The sequence below is a fragment of the Cyprinus carpio genome, chromosome A15 (assembly GCF_018340385.1).
Source record: "Cyprinus carpio isolate SPL01 chromosome A15, ASM1834038v1, whole genome shotgun sequence".
In the NCBI taxonomy this organism is placed as follows: Eukaryota; Metazoa; Chordata; class Actinopteri; order Cypriniformes; family Cyprinidae; genus Cyprinus; species Cyprinus carpio.
In genome coordinates this window covers 12577858-12602778 of record NC_056586.1, presented here as the reverse complement: position 1 = coordinate 12602778, position 24921 = coordinate 12577858, and the positions used below count along the sequence as shown (strand labels likewise).

General features: G+C 36.3%; 1 protein-coding gene, 1 long non-coding RNA gene and 1 pseudogene across 2 annotated transcripts; all 3 read left to right on the top strand.

The window, feature by feature from the left end:
* Window positions 1-3190: 3190 nt before the first annotated feature.
* On the top strand, window positions 3191-6084 carry LOC122147774 (integrin alpha-E-like). Its single transcript, XM_042771683.1, has 6 exons — window positions 3191-3218; window positions 3534-3609; window positions 4757-4826; window positions 4922-5125; window positions 5588-5715; window positions 5873-6084. Exons 1-6 carry the CDS (start codon window positions 3191-3193, stop codon window positions 6027-6029), a joined length of 663 nt encoding a protein of 220 aa, XP_042627617.1. The 3' UTR covers window positions 6030-6084.
* Window positions 6085-9430: 3346 nt separating this feature from the next.
* On the top strand, window positions 9431-9759 carry LOC122147854. Its single transcript, XR_006161858.1, has 3 exons — window positions 9431-9482; window positions 9576-9608; window positions 9706-9759. It is a non-coding gene; the product is annotated as an uncharacterized LOC122147854 (long non-coding RNA).
* Window positions 9760-13857: 4098 nt separating this feature from the next.
* LOC122147773 lies at window positions 13858-24808 on the top strand (annotated as a pseudogene).
* The last annotated feature ends 113 nt before the right edge of the window (window positions 24809-24921 follow it).

Here is a 24921-nt window from a genome sequence, read left to right as displayed (position 1 = left end):
TGCTTCAGTGACGTTATTGTTATAGAAAATGAGCATGTGTAAATAAGAGAGAGAGATTGACTTCATTCCTCAAGTCAAGTCATTCAGTGACCAGACGAAACAGTTTGCCAGGGTGTTCCTCACACTGAATGGCACTCTTAAAAAAGCCACAAAAAAGCCAAGGATTTGATGTTTTAATTTGTACTAGAAGAATTGAATTCCAGAGTCCGTTTTATTTTATGGAATCGGGGTCATTGAATGGCACTCTTAAAAATGCCACAAAAAATAGCCCAAGGACTTGAATGTAAGATACGCTTATGATCTGTGTGTTTAAGGACATTTCCTTGTGTAAAGATACAGGACGGTTTTTGCCCCGTGAGAGGGGGGTGGTGTGTGGCGTGGATACGTTAGATCGAATTCAAAGGTCCTGAGTCAAGAGGGACTAAAGCAATTATAAGACATACATATAACAAAAACAAAATTGACATAAACTACATGGATTCAGTAAGTAACAGATGATATTATATATAAATATTTATATTTTTTAAAAGTTATAATATATACCCTAAAAATTTTTATATATATATATTCACAACACTTTAAAACAAAAACACAAAATTTCCCCCAAAAACCCCAAAAAAAAAACAAAACAAAAACCTGCAGGCCTCTACTAGTCGAAAAAGCCCTAACGCAGCAATTAATTGCCTGCACCAAAGAGAAACACACCTACAAAAACAGACCAAAATATAATAAAGAAGAAAAAGATGAAGTAAACAGTTTAAGTTTAATAATTTAAACATCCTTATACGAATGTGCATCTTTGTTAGTGCAGTTAACACTTTTGATGTGAAACATTTATATGTATTGCCTAACTACATAAATAGTACTGAATTGAAGATACACAAAGATTTGAAATGTTCTTTCTGTCACAGTGGAATATGTGCCTACTACCACAAGATCTTCGAGATTTCTTGTCTGCTGTTTACCCATAAAAACACCAAATGCCAACCGCAACTAATATCCTTCTAACAGGACAACAACAACACTCATACTTATCGAGGTCGACGGATTGTATGAAGGTTAGTGTTGTTTATGTTTAGTGTCCCTGCCCAGCTACCTTGTGATTATATTCATAGTGAGAGGCAAGAGAAAATAGAAAAAAGCTAAATAAAACGCTTCTTATACTAATAATTGAAAACAAAAGATTACAAAAAAAAAAAAAAAAATAAAAAAATTTTTTTTTCTTAATAATAATCATCGATATACGTTGATAGGTAATTCTAAAACTAAATCTTGCTTGCACTTCCATTAAAAACCTTTTCATAAGAATTTGAAATGATTAAGAGTAGTTTACAGATCCCCACTGTGCATTAAAATATGCCTCAGAGATATTGGAGCATCATCTGGAATTGAAATGAAACTGTTGCCTTGTGTGGACTCATTTAAGGAATCTGATTGATAATTTACATCTCTGCCAATATCCACAAGTTAAGCAGAGGATGAGAAGAGAGGACACCCAGTGGGATGGTGCACACAAATGCAGATGAAGAAGAGGAGGAGTGATGGTACTAATTTTTGTTCAGCGTTTGAAATAAATCAGCATTTATTAGTGTCATACAGACTTGTGTATATACTAATATGCATAGATCAATGCCTATAAAGAAATCATAATTTCTATAATGATGTTCTAAAATCATCTTTCGTAGATGCTGGGCGAAGAGATTGCTTTTGTGCCTGGACGGCTCCTGGTAGCATTACCCCTGACGACTTTCAGAGAGCTAACCGACTTCATGCACAATGTCATGTTCCGACGTTTTGGAAAACATGTTTCAATGCAAGTATAAACTAAAGCATTTTAATGAGACACATTTATAGCCATTATGTTTTAAAGTACAATTTAAATGGTATATAGATTGTGTTTTTTTCAAAAAAAAAAACACTAAAGCATGTATGAAACACTTCTATAGCCATTTTGTTTCTAAGTACAAAAAACTTTGTCTCTCTTTTCTCTGCAGTGTGACTTTGCGATAGTGCAATATGGTCAAGAGATCAAGACCGAGCTCTCACTGCTAGAAAATAAGGACAGTGCCAGCGCTTTGCTAAAGGTCAAAAAAATACAGCAACTTGGCAAGCTCACAATGACCGCCTCGGCCATCCATCATGTCCTGTGAGTTTACAGATTATGATTTTACACCTTAAGTGTTTGATTGACATGCAGCTCTTTTGTTATTGATACGTTGATGTCATGGTTTCACTGGTTTCATTGGTTGTTTACAGCACAGACATTTTCATCCCTGAGAATGGATCAAAAAATAACTCCAGAAAAATAATAATTGTATTGTCTGATGGGAAGATTTTGGGATACCCAATGTGAAAACTTACATATGTTTTAAACATGCCACAAATGAAAGGTGTCACTCGCTATTCCATAGGAGTAAGTGTCCTGTTTACTGATTATTACACCAGCATTTTAGATAATTAAATCACATTTTAAAAGGTTTTGTATTAGTAGGTCATCATAGCTGGAGTTACCATACAGTATACCGATTACTATAATTTATTTTAATCTGTTCTTAAAGGACACTTCTAGGTTTGACCAGTCCTACTAAAACAATCATATCTGCTATAATTAAGTCATAGTCTGTATTGTATAGTTAATTGATTTTTTATGGTTTAACAAATATAATCATAAACCCACACACTTGCAATAACATAATGTTATTCTTTAGTTGGGGCCGGCATTCTGAATGATACTCAAGCAATAAAAGAGATGACACAAATAGGCGGATCCTGATAAAATTGTATAAGGTTTCCAATTATGCTGCATTAAATGACCATCCTGTCATCACTGCAAACAAATTTGAACAAGGATATTGAAGGGTAAGAATGTTTTTTCTTTTTTTTTATCAAACATTACGTGGAAGGCAGGTTTGTGGATAGTTCCATGCAAAAATGATGATTGGGTATGAGCTGATAAAGTCAGCCATTGTAAAATTAAGCCTTGCTGATAATGATAATTTCCGAGGGTTATTGTTTTTACTTAACAGTTCAGTGAAGCATAAGTAAATATTGAGGTATAACATTTTAATACAGTATTCCCAGTTACTTTCTATGTAGAACCACAAGACAATTGTTCTAAACAAAGAAAAAGTAGAATCAAGTGTTTGTGTCTCACAATTAACACATGCATGGTTTTTTGTGAATGAAGTCTATGTACTTGAAAGAAGTGAATGATTCAGGTAACTCCTCAATAAAAAGCTAATTGTTTAGTTTCCGATCGTTTTAATGAATCAGTAGAGTAAATTGAACAATGAATAACTCCAGGAGGACAAAATCCACCGCTTGTTCCATCTACTCATTTAGCAATGTTACGTGCAGAAATAGGGTCACGGAAATATCCCCACTGACAGTCTGTCAGTGGTGCGGTGGACCAATGAAATATCTGAAAAAACCAACTTGACTGTTTTGTATAACTGAATTGCAGTAGAATATTAATGTGAGTTTTATCGTGTGAAATGAATTTCATGCTATTATCTGACCACTTTGTGTCTCAGACAGTCAGCAAGGTGGAGGATTTCAGCTTCCACGCTCGCTGACAGCTGGCTTCAGCTACCCATCTCATGCAGGACCGTAAGTAGGATTTATGTTGTCTGATAACTTTTTCTTTTAGAAACTAATCTTTGTATCAGACACTATTCAGAATGTGCGGCTGTTGGCACCAACTTTTCCCACGATGATTAATTGATATACTTCAATAACCATTCTTTTGTTACTGACCGGTGGTGTGGTGTGGGTTGGTGTGTGTGTCGTGATGTGTTGTGTGTGGTGTGTGGTGTGTGTGTGGTGTGTGGTGTGTGTGTGTAGAATTCATTTCTTTTTGGATGGCAGTTTGGAGCCTATGGCTTGAAGTGGTTGGAGTCATTTTGCAATCTGATAAAGACCTGTGAAATTTCTTGAATGACTCTAACAATGGACCCAAAATTTTCCTATTTGTAGGTGAGTGATGGTTGAAACCCAAAAAAAGTCCAAGAAAAATTGATTTGTAAAGGGGGTTTTTGCAGAGGTTTCACATTTATTTGGGTGAGAATTGAGAACATCTTTAGAGGACATGTTGTTGGGAAAACAGTTGATTTTTTAACATATTATTGTACACCTGAATAATTGAAAGTCCATCTCAGGTTCAGTTTTGTTGAATTAAAAAAACCTTCCTGATCCACAGGTTACAGTGTCACTTTGGCTGTAAGTAAGACCAAGTAAAACATTCACATATCGGTGCACCACGGTATAAACTTGACTGGTGGAGTCATTTATTTTCAGTGGCTCTGAAAAGTAATGTGCTCCAGGGAGATCAGGTATTTGTAGTTAATACTATTACACACTACATTAACACACCCCACTGTTTGCTTTTTGAACATTTTTTAAAGTTTAAAAGTCTCTAGGCACGCTATTTTATTTGCACATCACAAATGGATGACCAGTTTCCACCAAATTGAATAGAGTAATCTTTAAATGGTATGCATTATATGAATTCATAGTAAATATGAAATAAAAAAAAAATTAATATGTTTAAATACATTCATTTAAAAAAACCATTTATTACATTAGGAAAGGATTTTTGTTTGTTTTTCTTCTGATTGATTTGGAGCTCTACAATCACAGCCCAGTTTATATGCCATTTGCTGATGTATAATTGTCATAGGTTGGATCGTACTTTGGATCAGGTTCTTTGTAGCGTGCGACATTGATAGAAACAATTACACAGATTAGCTTTAGTTAGTGGCGGTGGAGCTCCACATTTCCATCAAAGTGGGGAAGAAGGCAAAGTGCTAGTGTACAGATTGAATCAGGTAAGATCATACTCTCCTTTCAGCTCTTGGATATATGTGGACAATGGTTTAACATGATTTGTGTCTCATGGGGTTATTTTTAAATCATGCCAAAGGAGGACAGGTTTGAGAGTGTGGCCACGGAGCTGCAGGGTGATACAAAACAGACCTTTGCTAGGTTTGGCGCGGCCATTGCCTCTATAGGAGATATTGATGGGAACAAGTTCACTGATGTAGCAGTGGGAGCTCCACTGGAAGCAGATTCTTCTGGAAGCATTTATATTTACAATGGATTCAGAGATGGACTTCGGTTTTCACAAGTGGGTTTCAGCATATATTATTTACACTTTGAACTTTTTAATAAATCTTTGTTAGAGTGTTTACATGTTTTGACAGACTAAAGTTTATTTTTATATTCATTATGTTTTATGTATTATATTTATTGTAATATATAACCATATATTACATGTAATATGTATTTTATTGTCTGAGAATTGGACATTATCTGAATTATTATAACAATTTTTCATATTAATTATTTATATTTTATTTAAATAAAAATAAAAATCTTGAAATATAAAAATAATAAACAACAAATGAAATCCCATTTGCAAAAAACAATCTTTCAAAAACAAAAAAAAAAAAACATTAAAAAAAAAAAAACAAATAAATAAAGATTTTTTTTTTATGACAGTTATGACCCCATTTCTTTCATAGACACAAAATGTGGCTTTTATTCTAAAAATGAATTTGCTATTTTGAAATTTTTGCTGTTTCCTCAGAAAATTTCACCCTCAGATTTTGGAATGAAACTTGTCCACTTTGGTCAGTCAGTAAGTGGTGCACCTGCTACAGCATCAAATAAGGCCTCCATCGCTGTTGGAAGTCGAGGTGGAGTGCATGTTTTTGAGTGAGTAAAAAAAAAATTGTTATATTATTCAAAGTGGCAAACAATTTTTTCTTTTTGCATATTAATTTCAGTTGTAACCTTCTGTTTTATGGTTGGGGGAACCTTTTCTTTAGATGTTGTTTAATGTTTATACTTTTTTATTTTTATTTTTTTACAGGACTATCCCTGTTATTGTTATCAAACCAGCTTTAACAATTACTCCGGACATCATTCTTCATGATCAACAGATGAGTGAAATACCCGTAACGTACCAGATATGCTTTAATGTGATTAATGAAAAGCTTCAAAGTAAGTATTCTCTTTCAGTTCAGTGAGTATTTTCGATCCAAAACAATCCTCATGATTATTTTAACCACATTCACTTTCTGTCATTTTAAAGGTTGAACTTCCTATTATAGTAAACAAATTGTCCTTGATTTCTGATGTAAATAAAAAAGCGCCTCACTATTGACGGGAAAGGTCACTTAGAACACCACTTTCACTTTGGGACACACAGACGTAGAGTGTACACCTGTTATCAACCTGAAATATTTTTTCACAACCCACCCGTCAAGTTCTTTAAGAAAATAAAACGTTACAAGTGGAACAACCTAAACCTAGTACTACTACTACAAATTGTAAGAAAAATTAACAGTATAAATGTAAAAGCAAATTATTTATACGTATAAAAGTAAAGCACAGGATTATTATAAAAATCCTGTGTGACAGCTATGAACTCTTTCTTTTAAGAATGTTTGACTGAGAAGAAACTGTGTCTTCCTTGCAAGGGATGTTCTGACTGTTGTTTCACCTATTAAAATTCAAGCTGAATTTTGCAACTGGCTCAACATAAAAGAAACCCTGTACTGATGCATTTACTCTAACAGAGGTTGTACAGGAGGTAAAATATTTTTAAACATATTCATAACATAAAGATTTCTCACGCACTTGTAAACATTCAATCATCTTTCACCATTTGCTCATTACTGTTCAAAAATTTTTGGGTTGGTAAGATTTTTAAAATGTTTAAAAGCAGTGTTTTGTGCTCATCAAGGCTGCATTTATTTGATCAAAAATACAGTAAAAACTAATATTTTAAATAAAATTTCAATTTAAAATAACTGTTTTCTCTTTAAAAATAGAATTTATTCCTGTGATGTCAAGCTGAATTTTCAGCATCATTCCTCCAGTCTTCAGCTTCACATGATCCTTCAGAAATCATTCTAATATGCTGATTTGTGGAAACCATGATGCTTTTTTTCAAGAATCTTTATAAAAGTCTTTACTGTCACGTTTTATATCAATTCGAAAAAAAATGCATCCTGCTCTGAATGAAAGTTTTTTTATATATCTGATCCATCATCAAGTCATTATCCATTTTTGTGAAATTGTTTCATTAAATGCTTTAAATTGCTGTAATAACATTAACTTTTTAATTTTTTTTTTCATTTCTAGATTTCTTTTGAAAAAGAATGTAAGACTACAGATTGCAAGTATTACATTAGTTATCTGATTTCAAAATTAGGTAGTACAGATGAAAGTACTCCATTTTCGATATGCAGTATAATATTAATTCAAGGGGACTCATGGGGGCTTTATTCGGTACATTTATTCCAAAGAAATGTAAAAATATAGTTAATGTGTTTTTTTGTAAACTAAAATAATATCGATTTCAGTGAAACTTTGATATCATTAGCGGAGAAGAAACTCCAAAGCTTGAATTCCAATCTAAAAAATCAATCTTACAAACACTGACGAGACCCTTCCTATATGAACCACCCTGACTTTGACCTTCCCCAGCATACTCAGTCAGAGGGTAAAAACATGACTTCATCCATTCAAAAAGCCAATTACATTCTGCTGTTGATACATTTAGTAGATACATGAAAACCTGGTTTGGTGTCTCATTTACAGAAAATATAAGGTTGCCACCTGTCCCTGTGAAGAATGACAATAAAATACAATGTAATCTTCAACACCCTATTTTCAAAAGAGACACACAGGTATGAATCGGTCACACATCTTTGAAACTTTAAAATTCCGATGTCATTTGCACCTGATGTTTTTCAGTAATGAAAAGTAGGGAGATCCTGTCAAGGATCGGGATTGGGACCGATCAAGCAAGAAAAAATAAAAAAAACATAATTAAACGAATGCACATTTTTTTGAACATGATCGGTATTGCCTCTCCTCAGTCCAAATCCATTAGGCAGTCGTGACCTAATGGTTAGAGAGTTGGACTTGTAACCCAATGTTGCTTGGGCACTTTCCCATTGAGAATGGGCAACAGATTTTTATCTGGATACTTTAGATCGGTCATGGGCCCTGTGTCTCACCTGGTTGCCCATTGATGGCAACATTGCTTCACCTTAAGGTCTATTCCATAATGTCAACAATACTGGGACCAATGCACATTTTAGCTTCTGTGTTTAATGTATTTGATGCGCACTTTTGTAACAATCACTTATTTATTCATCATTTACTTTTATCTGCCGTCAGACTAGCTGAGATGCTGTTGTCATAATGCGTTGCTGTGGGTTGCGTCATGATTCGGACTTGACTGACAATCTGACACTGCTACTGTAGCTGCATGCTTTCTAGCCTTACCTCCACTTTTTGCAATTATTCTGCTTACTGTACATATAAAATACAAGATCTTTATTTCAGTAGTCCCATATTCATAATTGTGACCACATTTATATATAATTGTATACATCTGCAAGTGTCTACGTGTGCATTTGAATTTATAAATAATATATACATTTTACCCCTCTGCACAACTCTGATTTTAAGAACTATACATGTACTTGAACTTTGCACCAAACCCACATTCCTGTAGGAAATATACAAGTATCAGCATCAGGACTCAGTATCGGCAGATATACTCCATTATTCAATGGGACTTGGATCATGATCGGGGGCACATCGGGACATCCCTAATGAAAAGTATTTTTTCTTTTCCAGACCAACCTTTTCATCTCAGTGGCAGCTCAGTGACACCAAATCTGAGCTGAAGAATTATGGTATTACTGCTAATCTAACCAGGTATGAGAGCTACTTTTCCAAACTTTTATATATAATGAAAAGGAATTTGGTGAAAAAAGAAACTATTTTTACTCAGAAATTGCTAGTAAAGTTCACAATTAATTACAGAGAAACGTCACACATTTAATGTGAAAATGTGAAATTTTGAAGTATTTCTCGTAAAAATGTGCTTCAGTAATCTTTTTATTAAATATGTTTTATTTACAAATTTTTTACAGTGTATACATTTTCAGCTTCTTATTTTTAAATGTGCATTTTTTTTAAATATTTTCTCTGGTTTTAGTCATAATCTTGTCTTTGAAATTCTGGACACTAAAATATATGAATTTTCTGTGATGCATTCCCTACCAATCCAGCTAACTGGGTAAGTAACCAAAACACAACTTAAGTATTTCACATGAAACTCTTGATTTTGTAATATTTTTAAAAACATACAGTATTTATGATTATTACTATCATTATTTATTTTTCAACAACAGCACGCAGCCATCCCAAACAGACTCCGTAATTGAAGAGGGGCAAACAAGTAGAAAATCAAAAATGCAGTTATAGATTTCATGTACAGTATTTAAAAATCTCATCTCACAAAATATTTATGCCATACATTAAATATTATTCTCCTGTATTCTGATTAGTTTTGAAGGTGAAAATAAGTATGGTGCTACAATCAAAGTAGTTGTAACACATACATAAAGGACACCTTCAAAACGGATTTGGAAATCATTAACGACAAACCACAAGAGGTATCACATGAAATGAAATATTTATGAAATAAAAAGTGACAATAAACAGCACGAAAGCTTTCAAACTAACATTTATTGCTCCTTTTGTATTAGGAGTGTGTTTTTCCGAAAAATACCAAAGTGGAGGTAAAATATTACCTTAAAACAATGACCATGCTTTCAAAAAACATTGAATAAAAGTCGTTTAAATAAATATATATATTTTATATTTTTGTGCATTTAGGGAAACTGTATCATCACATGTAACATGACAAAGCTGCAGAAAATCATCATTGATGCCAATTTTTGATTACATGATGTTCAGGTATAGTTATATAATTCAGGCATACTGATAATCATAGGCATCAATGAACTGTTTATCCAATACTTCTTTTCAAACTAATAGGAAAATCAGACAAGATCACTGCCGTAGGAACATACAGCTTTGATGAGAGCATCTATGCTGCGAAGCATACTTCAAAAAACACCCCTGAGAGACACATCTCTCACACACACAAACATGTCATCACGTATTTAGTTACTGATAGATTTAATCATGCCATGCAGGTGGAGGTGATAATTACGAAGCTGCACGAACGTGACGACATCTATAGGTCCCATCATTGGAGGATCCCATAGGAGGATTTCTGCTCCTTTTCATCATCATCATCGTTCTCCATTAAGGTTAAAACCATCACTTCCTCTCTGTCTCCACCATTTGATGTTACAAAGGAAGATCCAGGTCAAGTGCATTGCATTTGGGGATACTGTATTCCGTGCAGGAACATGTAATGTTGTGTACTGCACATTTTTTTGGTTGAATATAGCTGGTCATTTGAGTATTTATATGCTACAATCTGCCATTCTGTGCATCTACTATATACCAAAAGAAATAGTGAAAGTTGTAAGGTTGTATGGTTCTATGATATTTCAAAAATATCTCTGCATGCACTGACTCTATGTGATCTCATTTTCAGTGTGGCTTTTTTTCCGTGTCGCCGCCATAAAGTGGACCAAGCACAGAGTCCCAAACTGAAGAAGACTGGCAAAGCCCAGAGGGACCCTATATTACCATATTAGTCTGCTTAAGTTTGCAGTCAAAAAATTGTACTATTAAGAAGCAGCTTTTTAAGGATTTATTGAATTTTATATTGTCATATATTGTGATTTAGGAATATACATCTATGGCAAGACCACATCTGGGAGTAAACCAGTTTTGTGTTGGGCATGTAAAAATAGGTAGCTGTTTTCGTTGGTTAGTTTTATCTGGGCTGTGTTCAGCCCAACCGGTGCAAAATGTTTTTTAAACAGAAACGGTGGTGCGTGGTTGCGTTGTAAAACACCCTGTTCTGATAAACACAGAGTTGCAAACTATGGCAGCTTCTGAGAAGGCCATGATTTGTTTCTTTTTGAAGAAATTACGGAGGCCTGATGAAATCGTTTAATAAATATGTGTTTTTTTTAAAGGGATACTCCACCCCAAAATGAAAATTGTCATTAATCACTTACCCCCATATCATTCCAAACATATCATTTGATTTGAAAGAAAACATTCATTTTGGGGTGGAGTATCCCTTTAATACTGCAAAATACACTTGTGATGTTACAGTCACTGCCCTGCCCTCCAGAATAAAAGAGAACATCCCAATCGAGTGAAGGGATTTGTGGAAACTGTGGTTCCTTATTATTGTGATCCAACATTTGCGTTTTCAGGTGAAAGGATAATCCACTTCTACCTCCGAGACTGTGTTATGATCTATATGAACTTATTACTTATTTTTGAGTGTGAGTATTAGGCTTCTACACTATTGCGATCACTGTATGTTGTGCTATGATATTGTAATATTTACTATTATATAATCAGAGGAGTTATAGGAAAAGTGGTATGCAGCACGCGTCACGCTCACAATACAATAGCAAACTAGCGTATCTAAATATGTCATATGATAGTATTTTTGTACATTATTGAATCAGGGTTGTCTAGCACACCTTCCTAAGGAAAGGATTGGACCAGAAGACATTGCAATTACTAAATGATATTTAAACAGACTTTAAAAAAGTTCCAGATCTATACGTGTGCTCTATTATTTCAAGTATTTTGCCCTTTAATGTGAACTGAAAAACATGTGCAAACAATTATACTTGCTCTTAGTGAGATTTATGTTGATCGTTAATAAAATTGTAAGTCCGCGAGCGAAGTCTCTTTAAAATGCGTGGGTTTATACACACGTGTTGCTGCGCTTGGGGATGGGGGTGCTGACATTTTTGACACACACAGCAACCAAACAAGAGTGGGGGGAGGGGGGAAAACATATCTCAAACCCCTTTGAACACAATTTCCAGGAAACATGTCATTCAAACCGGAAACCGTAGCAAAACATTGTGCCGCTTGAGCTTAAGGCAACTTGGACTTGAATGAATTTGACAACCCCTGGAGATGATTTAACAACCTGGCCAAGTTCATATTAACAAGCTGACGGCAGGTGCTGATAAACTTCATCTAATCGTCTTTATAAAACCGAATAAAACATGACCAGCCTCTGACTGAGCCCAGGTTTGGGAGAACCAGACAGAGACATCATGACACCAGGGTTTCATTCAAATCTGGCCCTGGCAGGGCCAATGCGGTGCAGAGTTTGCTTACAAACCTAGTTCAAACACACCTGAGGCATGCTTAATCAATGTTTTTGGGATCATTAGAAAATCACCAGGCAGGCGTGACTTTTGATCAGGGTTGGGAGCCAAAAAACTCCTGCACTGGCAAGATTTTTGGAATAATCCGCTGTCATACCACTATTTGGGACTCGTGCTGATTTAAGTCTTTTACCTAGGGGGGTTAATCACGCCGTGTGCAGATGGTGCCGTGGTTACACCACACACACCCGTAAACACGCACACAAACACCAGAGTACGGAGTTTTTTCCAAAAACTGGGGATGATATCTGCATCTTGCAACGGTGGCTCTCACCAGGTCTGGCTATGTTTAGTCTCGCATATGGTACTAAAAGTCGTTGCTGATTATTGTCGAGCAGCTTGGATGTGTGGAAATAAGAAATGGGGCCACCAGAGCCAAAGATTTTTTGTAAAAACGAATTGGAGGAGCTTTTCAAATTAAATCAAGTTGTGAAACCGGTTCGCTCACAAATCGGACTGAAATATGTCAGGGCGAAGTATTGTCTCGGAGTCGCATCAGAATCGACCCTCCTGCCACTCTGCGGGACAGGTCTGGTAATCCGTTTGATTCATGCATATGAATTCGTCAGACCTTCAACCCGCAGAGCACCGAACTCTCTTTCGCGGTCAAAACGAGGAGAGTTGAAATCAATTTTATTTAGGAGTTTATGTATTGTTAATGTGAGGATTTTTTGTTTAAGTATTGTTTTTGAAGAGCCAAAAAATTTGCAACCAAATTTCACTAATTATTTTATTTTTTATATTTTTTCATTTATTTATATCTATATGATGTGGTAACCATGTTCATTCATTTAATAACCTGAGATGGATGGAAATTGCTGACAAAATAAACAGTAATGTAAATATTTTATCAATTGACTCTTTATTAACAGGGTGCGTGTTATTTAATATTTTGAATAACATTTACATAACGCAAAAAAAATGCCAAAATCTGCTATATTTTGTATAAAGGTATAGGTTCTAACATAGATATGTTTTCATGAGTGGGATCGTATTTGCATGAGCGGTAACAAGACGAACGGGTCGATTTATTCAAGTTCTTTGAACGAACGTCGCGCGATACAGTGCCGAAATGCATCAGAAGTCCCGTCACCAGTTAAATCCGAACCAAAAATCTCGCGAGAAACGGGCGAGGGGAGAAAGTTAAGGAAAACACACAGGGCGATGTAATTTGTAAAGGTCAGAACATTAAGCTCGTAGCCTCCAAACTCTCCATAACAGTAACACCTATCACCTCCAAAATGATTATGTTGTCCCTTTGTGATTTAGCGGCTTGCTCGGATTCGGACGTGAACGTCCATGCGTTTAGAAGAGAGTTCGTGTTTAGCTAGCCAGGACTTGAGCTCTGACTAGCTGAGATTAATAAAAGCCAGTAATCACAATAATACTGGACTGCATGCACAGACGAGTTGGTGAGTCATGCACTTCACCTCCAGTGGGGTGTTGACTTCGCGCTGTTATGTCTGTTGTATTACGATATATCTGATAAAAGGGACCGTTCATGACTGACAGTTAGTCAGGCGTTGTTGTTTAGGCTTGGCCGCAATGATTAAAGACTCCTCTGAGTGTAACAGTTGAGCTACTGGTAATTAATGGTGCATGTGCTCGGCCGTTACTGTTAGAGAGTATACATGTGTAGTAAGTCGAAGAAACGATGCACTGATGTCATGCGCTAGTGTCAGTATTATAAGATACTGGAACTATGTCCAAGAAAATCATTCCCCGGGCGTCATGCAGTAAAGAGTAGAGGCATTCCATCTGTATAGATGACAGTTTGAATTTTTATGCCAGGTTACCATACACAGTGGCTTTGACTCGAAAACACACAGTGACGTCTGCCTACCCTAGACAACACGATATGGGCACCAAATAGATGGTGTTAAAAATGCAAGCAGGGATGTCCAAGATGCTGTCTACGGTTCGGCAGACTCTGTAAACAATTAAGGGTCATAAGCTTTCTTTACAAAACCTTTCTGTCTTTTGAGGATTGCTGTGTGATTGGCCATCTGGTCTGTTGGGGCTTGAAATTTTAAACATAGACTTGTTTTTGTCTTGCCTAAAACTAATTAGCTAGCATTGCTTCCATCTTGAACTGCGTTATAATGACATCCATTTTTTTTTTACACTTTTTGAAGTAGATGGAAGTTTCTACAGCAATAAAAATATTCTGTTCACAAGTGATAGTTACCTTTATTTTTATTTTTTTTTGCCATGCCACCCGTAATATATCATAATTAATTTCGAAGCTCTTCACACTGTCCTCCTTGGTAAACAACAACAAAGTACCAATCTATATATCTATATATTGTTGTAATATATAAACCTTTATTAGTGGTGAGTCGTTAGGAAATTAAATTCCACAGTTGAGGCCGTGGGTTGTTATCTGTTAATTAAATAATTTAGAATTATTTTCACTTTTATTAACAATATTTGGTACAATAAAGATGCCAGTTTTCATATTTTATGACTTGAAAGTTTAGGTCTGGATAAAACAAGGATCTATACTTTATCAACTGCTTTTTATTCTGAATGTTGAAAGGAATAAATAGAAACACCAAAGTAGCAAAAATAAAATTAAATAAAAATTCCCAAAAAATCAATACAAATAAATTCTGTTTAAGTTTTAATATGTTTAATTTAAAGAAAAAACAACTCCCAAGGACCACAATGTTTCTTAGCGACATTAGAGGGTAAAGAGAACTTTACAGAGTAAATACGTTTGAGAAAGCATTTCCAAAACAGGATGCTGATTTTTCTCGGCCATGTTTAGCAAAGAGAGGTCTGGTTCATTGTTATATTGTGAATGCAGCTCACGGTTCTTTTTCTCTAACGTCTGTGTCCATCTTCCACTGCCTTTGGCTTTAGAACACAGGGTTCCCATCAGTGTGAGGACGAACGTGGGATCTTATGCGCCCATTGTCCTTAAGTTGCCTTCGCCAAAGAGTCTGTTAAAGAAGCAACAGTGGTTTGATCTTTCTCGTACGTCCCTGGAATCAGATCTTATTTTTTATTTTTTTTTCCCCCTGCACAATTAACAAAACCCCCCTTTTTTTTCCGAAGTCGAAACGCTCGTCTGTCTTCCTGTTCTCTTCCCCCCCGGTTCCCACAGAGATGTTCAGGCAGTTTGTTATGGGATGACAAAGGACCAGCAAAGAGACACCAGCCTGCAAGGAGGACATCTTAGATTTTTATTCAAACCGAAGTCAAGCGGTAGAAGAGAGGTTCACGGATTAAGCCACCTGTTAGACGTTCGCGCAGCGGAATCGTGGTCTCATTCTTGACCGTTGGTGTTTTTTAGCGAGGTCTGTTGCTCAGTCACCAAGATCACCGGTGCTCCTCAAGGCCTAACATCGTGGAGTGGAGGGGAGTTCTTCACGCAGTGTGACATTCTGCCCAACCGTTCTGCCAGCTGGAGATCACCCTGTAGGTGGCAAACAGGGCAGCAACAAGAAGTCCAATGTGGAGGACAGCATTGTTAGGAAGGTGAGCGGGATAAAAGCGGGATTTCTAGGTTGATTTCCTAGAATGGGATTCTCGGGTTTGTTCTGCTTTTATCTTCTCAAAAAGCTGATGCTGGATACTTGGAACGAATCTATATTCTCCAACATCAAAATGGGGACTGCAAGACAGTGCGATGAAAATTGGTCCACGCTGAAACGGTTGGGAGAAGCTTTCGACTCGCAGTTGGTCATCGGGGGTCAGAGAGGATCGTTTATGGTGAGCTTCACTCCAGGTTTTTTTTTATTGGCTCGAGTGAATCTTTTTATTCGTGAAAACTGAAAAGCATCTCTTTCCCTCAGTGAACCTGTGCTCCAATCCTGATGATAAGCTGCAGATCTACAGGGATAACTTTGAGAAAGCCTACCTAGACTCCACAGAGAGGTTCTACAGGACCCAGGCGCCATCCTACCTGCAGCAGAACGGAGTACAAAACTACATGAAATATGTACGGCCTGCCAGACATCAGATTAGAAGATACATGATCTTCAAGCAATCAGACTGGATCAGATTGCATAGCTGAGAGGAGAGTTATTCTAACACTCTGCATTTGTGTTTGCGTGCCATATGTGACCCTGGACCACAAAACCAGTCATAAGGGTCGAAATTAAGGGTTGAGATTTATCTGAAAGCTGAATAAATAAGCTTTCCATTGATGTATGGTTTGTTAGGATAGGACAATATTTGGCCGAGATACAACTATTTAAATATCTGGAATCTGAAGGTGCAAAAAAATCTAAATATTGAGCAAATTGTCTTTAAAGTTGTCCAAATGAAGTTCTTAGCAATGCATATTACTAATCAAAAATTACGTTTTAATATATTTAAGTAGGAACTTTACTAAATATCTTCATGGAACATGGTCTTTACTTAATATCCTAATGATTTTTGGCATAAAAGAAAAATCTATAATTTTGACCCATACAATGTATTGATATTTTATGCTATTGCTACAAATATACCCCAGAGACTTGAGACTGTTTTGTGGTCCAGGGTCACATATATTCTCACGTACATGTTTACAGGAAGACGCTAAATTAAGAGAAGAGGAGGAAACGTGGCACTACTATAATTTAGAGACAAGACGTGAATGTAACTCTGTACAAGCAGTGATTATATGCTTAGGGTTTTAAAATGATGATACATTGTGTGTAGAAATAAGGCAGTGAATTGAGCAATTTTCCATTAAATAGGGCATAGGTCATTAAAATATTTGTAAAAATATTCAAAGTGATATTACTTTTAAGTTATTCAATGTTTAATATTTAATTTAAAATGAAACCAGGTGTGTGAGTCTAAAAATTGTGGCTTTGTTGTCTTCCTCAGCTTATGGAATGTTGTGTGAATGCACTGGTGACATCATTTAAAGAAACTATCTTGGCTGAATGTCCAGGCATGATCAAACGAAATGAGACTGACAGTGAGTATGAGACTACTTTGAAATCTTATATTAGATAGATATTTAAAATGACCATAATATTCTTAAAATCATCTCATCTGCTCATTTAGGCTACATTTATTTGATCAAAAATACATAAAATGCTCAATTAGGCTACATTTATTTGATCAAAAATACAGTAAAAACACTAATATTGTGAGTTTTATGTAATGCAAAGCTGAATTCTCAACATCAATACTAGAATATATTTCAAATATTATTTTTTATGTAATGCAAAGCTGAATTTTCAGCATCATTACTCCAGTCCTCAGTGTCACATGTTCCTTCAGAAATCACTCTTATATGCTGATTTGCTGCTCAAGAGTAATCTGAAAACATGTGCTGTTTCATATTTTTGTGGAATTTTTTTTTTTTTGATAAATAGGAAGTTCACAGGAACCGCATTTATTTGAAATAGAAATCTTTTGTAACATTAGAAATGTCTTTACTGTCTCTTTTGATCAATTAAATGCGTTCTTTCTGAATAAAAGCATCCATTTCTTTCATCCCAAATACTTAATGGCCCCATGCTTTTGAATGGTCCTGTGCTTTCCACAAAAATAGACTTTGCTTACTATGTAGCTGTACAATATCTCTAAATATAATCTTTTATAACTCTGCGAACTCTTCTTCCACAGAGCTGCACCTCATGTTCTCGCTCATGGATAAAGTGCCCAATGGGATTGAACCCATGTTGAAAGATCTGGAGGAGCACATCATCAGTGCTGGACTGGCAGACATGGTGGCCACTGCCGAGACCATCACAACTGTGAGCACATCATTTGCAGAATTATTATACACTTTGTGAGCTTTATGAATTTTAGAGCATTAGCTGGCTCTTGTTATTCACGATATAAATAAAGGATAACTGTTGATAAGATGAATATTTGATTAATGGTCCTGGTTTTACTTGATTTATTCCCAACTGGTGTTGACGTTTGTGCTGATGTTTCTCCTCAGGACTCGGAGAAGTATGTGGAGCAGCTCCTGACTCTGTTCAATCGATTTAGTAAATTAGTGAAGGAAGCATTCCAGGATGATCCTCGGTTCCTTACAGCCAGAGACAAAGTGAGCATACCGCCCTTTCCATAATCATTCTCAGTTTCGTACAGTTGGTCTCAGTAAGTTCCCTGCATGACTAGATCACACCGCAGATGGTTACTAGAGATCTGTGATGGCACAGGGATACAGTGGAAGGTTATATAACAATAACTCAATTTGAAATGCTGTTGATTTGACTGGAAAATGAATAGAGTCGTTTATTATTTTGAATGAATGAAGTTTTTGTATCTCAAATACCTTTTAAATGATGTTTAACATATAGTTTTGAATTTCCCCACAGGCGTACAAAGCAGTTGTGAATGATGCCACAATATTTAAGTTGGAGCTGCCAATGAAACAGAAGGGGTGAGTAACGGCTGCCTTCTGGGCTTCTGTTGACAGTCCGTTGAAGTGAGATGCACAGAATAACTTTCTTTCTACTTAACTGATAAACACATTTACAGGCAACTCAGAAGCTAGGAGAAAGTATGGAGAGATTGATTACGTTGGGCAGAAGAGAGAGAGATATATCAAATTTGCTGTCACTCCCTCAGCTGTTGGATTAGAAATACTCTTGAAGCAGAATAAACCAGATTTCTATAATTTAATGCCAAGAAAATATAACACAAAGTGTATTGTTATAAATGTACATTATATTTTTTTAAAAAAGAGAAAAGAATAAGAAAACATTAGATTTACAAAATTAATTGTGGAAATACGTCTTCACTCTTTGTAAGTGAGGAGTTTTATTTTAGTATCATTGAGATAATAATATCGTTTTTATTAATATTTTGAATTGATTTTTATTTTTTTGTGTTTACATCTTAATTTTAGTATTTTTGTGCTTTTTTTGTCATTTTTTCATTTTGTTCTGTCACTTTTTTTTTGTCTGTATGGTTTGTCATTTCTGTATGGTTTTCAATTTCCATTTTTATTTCAGTTCATTTTTATTTTAGTTTTAGTTATTTTAGGACATCTCCATAAACTAAATGAAAATAAGACAAGTTGCTGTGGCAACTAGCTGAAATAAAATAAGCTGTTTTTTTTTTCATATTTTATTCTATTTCCAGTAACATAAATTATTTTATGGTCTTAGTATTAAATATAATCATCCTGCTGTATTGTATCAACTTGAATCAGTTGTGTTTGATGTTTTAGAGTGGGCCTAAAAACACAACCAGAATCAAAGTGTCCAGAGCTGCTGGCTAACTATTGTGACATGCTGCTAAGAAAGACGCCACTCAGCAAAAAGCTGACCTCAGAGGAGATCGAGCTCAAACTGAAGGAAGTGGTGAGGGGCTCTTGTAAAAAGTCACATGTTGTTGACTCAGTGCTTGTGTTGTTGTCCTCAAGTGTTTTGAAATCTTTTTTTTTTCCTATAGCTACTTGTGCTAAAATACGTCCAGAATAAGGATGTGTTCATGAGGTACCACAAAGCCCACCTGACCAGACGTCTCATCCTGGACATCTCAGCGGACAGTGAGATTGAGGAGAACATGGTCGAGTGGCTCAGGGTAAGAATAAAAGAGAAATAAGCGTGCCTGAAATTCAATTTGAGTGGTTTATACTCAAATGGCTTACTGTTTGCTTCATTCTGATGTGTTTCAGGAAGTTGGGATGCCTGCTGACTATGTGAACAAGCTAGCTAGGATGTTCCAGGACATCAAAGTGTCCGAAGATCTAAACCAGGTTTTCAAGGAAGTGCACAAACACAACAAGCTGGCTTTACCAGGTGACTTACAAGCCCATTTGTCTCTCAATATATGCATTTACACTACCTTTGAAAGAAATTGATATTTATATTCAGCAAGGATGCATTAAATATATCAGAAGTGGTCTCTTTCACACTCCTTCGGTTACCCAGCGGACTCTGTGAACATAAAGATCTTGAATGCTGGAGCGTGGTCACGCAGCTCAGAGAAAGTGTTTGTGTCTCTGCCCACCGAGCTAGAAGACCTCATTCCTGAAGTGGAAGACTTCTACAAGAAGAACCACAGCGGCCGCAAACTCCACTGGCACCACCTCATGTCCAATGGCATTGTGGGTTTATTTTATGCACTAAGTTTAGTGCTTAGTAGCAATTTGAAGTAGCTTGCATCTAATCAGTCTGTGTGCTCTCCGGTAGATCACTTTCAAGAATGAAGTAGGGCAGTACGACCTGGAGGTCACGACCTTTCAGCTGGCTGTACTTTTTGCCTGGAACCAAAGACCACGAGAGAAGATCAGTTTTGAGAACCTGAAACTTGCCACTGAGCTGCCTGATGCTGAACTGAGACGAACTCTCTGGGTAGGATTATGACTGGATATGTCGCATTTTATTCCATTAGATATTTATGATATTTCTGCTGTACTGTAGGGTTGTCAAAAGTACAGACTTTGACATTTAAAAAATGTGACAGTACCTGAATTTCGATCGCTGTTGAGCGGATTCTTAAACTCGTAATTTTTTTTTTTAATATATATTTTCCCTCTCTTTTTGTACAGTCTCTCGTTGCCTTCCCAAAGCTCAAACGCCAAGTGCTGTTATATGAACCTCAAGTGAGCTCTCCCAAAGACTTCACAGACAGTACATTTGTTTTTCGTTAACCAGGAATTCTCCTTGATGTAAGAACATGTCCTCTCCTGCTTGCTCTTTCATTTACTTAGAAATTGTCCTTTTATTTGGAAATAATCATCATAATATCTTTGTTTCTCCTCCTCAGAAAAAACACCAAGGTTCAAAGAGGGGAAAATAAACCTAATTGGCCGACTGCAGCTGACGACTGAGCGAATGAGAGAAGAGGAGAACGAAGGCATCGTCCAGCTTAGAATATTAAGAACACAGGTGTGAAACATCAAAAAACATTACTAGTCCTCTTTTTGTTTTTCATGAACACTAGTCACTAGTATACTTCCCAAAAGTTTACCCAAACTTTACTTCAGTTTTAATGCGAATACTTAGTGTATGCTTACAGCCTAATGTGTAACCTTTCAAAATTTACTCCATTTGATCGTAGGCTGTGTGTGTGAACAGAGGCTTTTGACACTCCAGAAAGTTCCCTTGTTCAGCGTCTGCACTAATTCTCTACAGAAGTTATGGCGAAAAAACAGTAAAAGACTGTAAAAATGTGACCTGTTAAATAGTTAACAATAAATTCCCTTACTTGTGAAAAACTGTAATAAATCTGTCAGGATATTTAAGTAATTTTACTGTGAAATACTGTTTATTTTTACAGTGTACTTTGGACTTAATGCGTTTGTTTCTTCTGCTGCAACATTTCAGGAGGCCATCATTCAGATCATGAAGATGCGCAAGAAGATCACAAACGCTCAGCTGCAGACCGAGCTGGTGGAGATCCTGAAGAACATGTTCCTCCCTCAGAAGAAAATGATCAAGGAACAGATCGAGTGGCTCATTGAGCACAAGTACATCAAGAGAGACGAAACGGACATTAACACCTTCATCTACATGGCATAACGCAGAAACGACTCCGGAGATGATCCGTGACCATTCTGGAGGACGGCGTACCTGTCGAGGACCAGCAGCGGGGGAGGGATGGGGATGTCTCAAAGATACTGGTCTGGAGAAGTAGTCATGAGCTTGTTTTAATGACAGACAGTCACACATCAGATAAAAAAATGTATTTAAAAAAAATAAATAAATCCCTGCCTTACCTTACAGTGAAGACACATGGGATAGGAGATTTAAAAAAAATAGGAAAAATGACAAAAGGATTCTATTTTTGCCATTGGTAGTCAGTATGCATGGTGGGCGGTTTGCCTTTTGTATGTGTACATCTCCAGCAGCATGCGGTCAGTGGGAATGTCACATTCATCCCAGGACTTGTTTGTGTGTGCCGTGTTATGAGTGTTTTTTTTTCCCCTCCCACATCCCCCGTCTGGACCTCGGCGTGTGCCATCTTCAGTGCGCGACCCGGGATGAGAGCCGTCCCACCATCGCAACCGCAAACACCTGGCCTTGCACTGAGGAGCGCGGGCCGGGGTGGAGGACTAGCATTAGCACTTTTCACACTCTCTGCCACAACATGTCAGCATGGATTTATTTGAGTTGTTTTTCACAGTTGTTTTTATCTTCTTCGTCAAAACATCGCAAACGACATTGTTACTCTATAAAATGCCAGGAAAAGTCAACTTGGCATTCAGATGTCACAAAGGGTCATGGTCTGCGGAGAAAATCTGTTGGTTTGCGATGTTTTTTTGTTTTTTCAGTGTAAATGTGTTATTTTTGTGCACCTGGTCAGAAGGTCAGTGTAACAGTTGCAGTTTCTTTTTTGTGTTTACTACACTTTTAGATCAGAATATTCCGTTATCGGTCTCAAACTGAGATGCCGACTAAAATGCCAACTTACTTGTATAATGAGCTTATGATGAGGTGGCCCCACTAAGGTCCTGTAACATAGCCTACTCATCGAACCTGATGAATTTTAGCCACAACTCTGATTTATTATCATCGCCCATCACGGCTGAGCGTAAACGAGCAGTAAAGCACAGTTACAGGAGTCCGAATAAAGCAAGCACTGCTTCAACCTCAGGTAAAGTAGGGCAAAGTTATTTTAAAAGTAGGTTGTGCTAACTTTCATTTGCCTTGCGGTTCTTGCTAATCACAAATTGCCAAAGCAAAGCACAAGAGTGCTTGTTTTCCCCCGCTAATTCTGAGGTCACCCTTGTTGGCACATTTAGTGTAATGCCTTTTCTTTTGTTTACTCATTATTACCCTATTGTGACCGAGTATCTATGAACAAAAGCTTGTGAAATTACTGATCAGCTGTTTATTATAATCGAATGAACTGTCTCCTGATTATTAGCATTTAAATAAGTGCAAAAAAGTATTAAAAACTCTTATTTTGCAGGCAGATTTCAAATATTGGTAGTGTCTGGTCAGTCTGGGATGTAGTTTTTCATTGGGTTTCGAGTGACACCAATGTGTTTACATCAGCCTGCCAGTGTGTCCTCAATAAAAAAATAACAACAAAAATATCATTTTTACTGGCTGATGACGTCTAGATTTGATTGTACGTTCATATCCAACCTCAAAACACTCAATCTAATGAGGAGAACATGATGACGTCCCAATAAAATGCTCACTGATATTTCTATAACATTGCTGCAGTTCAGCTGTACATCTCCACTATGGCATTTTCTGTTAATTATGTTTGTTTTTGTCTGTTTTTAATGCAGCACAATCACTCATTTGTATCCTCAGTGTTTGATTTCACATTGTAATTCGAAATAGTGAAAAGGTTCTCTTCGATTGTATTGAAAAGCCGTTCTTTATGAGATCCAGATGTACAACAGTGTTTGAGAACATTGTGTTATTTGATTGTCCACTTTATTTATTGATAACTTAAGCATGTTTGAGAGGGTGTGTGTGTGTGTGTGTGCGTATGTTTGTGTGCGTGCGCACGCTTAGGAGCCTTTTACAACAGGGTGCTGTCATATCCTGTTACGTTTATGCATTTTCATTTTTGGAATTTAAAATCAATCTTTCTACTGGCTGTATGTTTTCCTCTAGCAATTTCTCTAGGTAAACACATTTAATTTTATTAGGACAAGCACTATGATTTTCATATTTATCAATGACTGTTGGAGGTTTGTGTGTGCTTGTGTTATTCTTAAGCCATTTGGGGTTTTCTGTGAAAGACATCAAATGAAATGCAGTCCCAAAAGCTGAAATTTCAGTTCATTGTCGTGGAAGATGATGAAACTGAATAACAATGGTGTGAATGACCTTGCGAGGGAATGCTACATGAAATTAAGAATTATACTTTATTGTTTGCACATGGTATGCTTCAGTAATAAAGTCAGTGTGCACATCATTCAGTGGTATAATGCAATAAGTGAGCGTGAAACAAGATTTTTGGAAATCTGTTGATGGAATTTTCTCTAATAAAGTTGCGTACACATATAAACACACTATTAAATTGAATATATTATCCTGAAATGGTCAGTAGTGTGAGATGGGGGTGATAATTTGATCTCATGAGTGACACAACAGTATTTTCTTCTTTCTAATACTGTATTGATAATGTGCACTTGCTGTCCTTTTTGACACCACTTTATCATAAACCAAGAAGAGAGTCGTTTGTGTCTTTTGTAGAGTGTCTTTGTCACAGTCTTAAGAGTTTTGTTCATTACAGTTGATCCAAACAGACTAAAATGTAAAGGTTTGTGTTTGTTTTTATTTTTAGAAACATCATCATTAATCAGGTCACTTTATACTTATACTTACATATACAGATATGTTCTGGTGATGGTTAATATTCCTAGTGAACTGGACAGTTAGAAGTATTAATATGTATTACACATGAAGACAGTTCTGCAGTTACTTCCCACATACGCTTTCTGGTAAACAGTTCAGTAGAAAACTGAACACACTAGTTCTCTGTAGTGTGACACTGCTGTTACAACAAGTCCGATGTAAGTGTAGTTCTGAGAAGGTTCGTATGCTCTGCCTATGACTGTGTTTTCAAGATTTCTTGCCTGGAGCTTTATAAGCTTCAAGAATATTTGAGAATTAATGATAAGTACGAGGTGAATGTGTGCCATTGTACAGCAAAGATCTGGAACGGATGCTGTTCTTGCAAATGTGAGTGTGAACCATTTTCATGCAAGGTTTTTTTTTTTTTTTGTAATGTTGCATAATTTGTTAACTGGCGAAATAAACCATTTGAATGAGGCTAATATGAGTTTTTTTTTGTGTGTGTGTTTGTTTCCACAACACTAAACAAATAATAGGCAATGTGCCTGTGCCTGCAATAAATGATATACCTTATATATCTTTAACTGAAT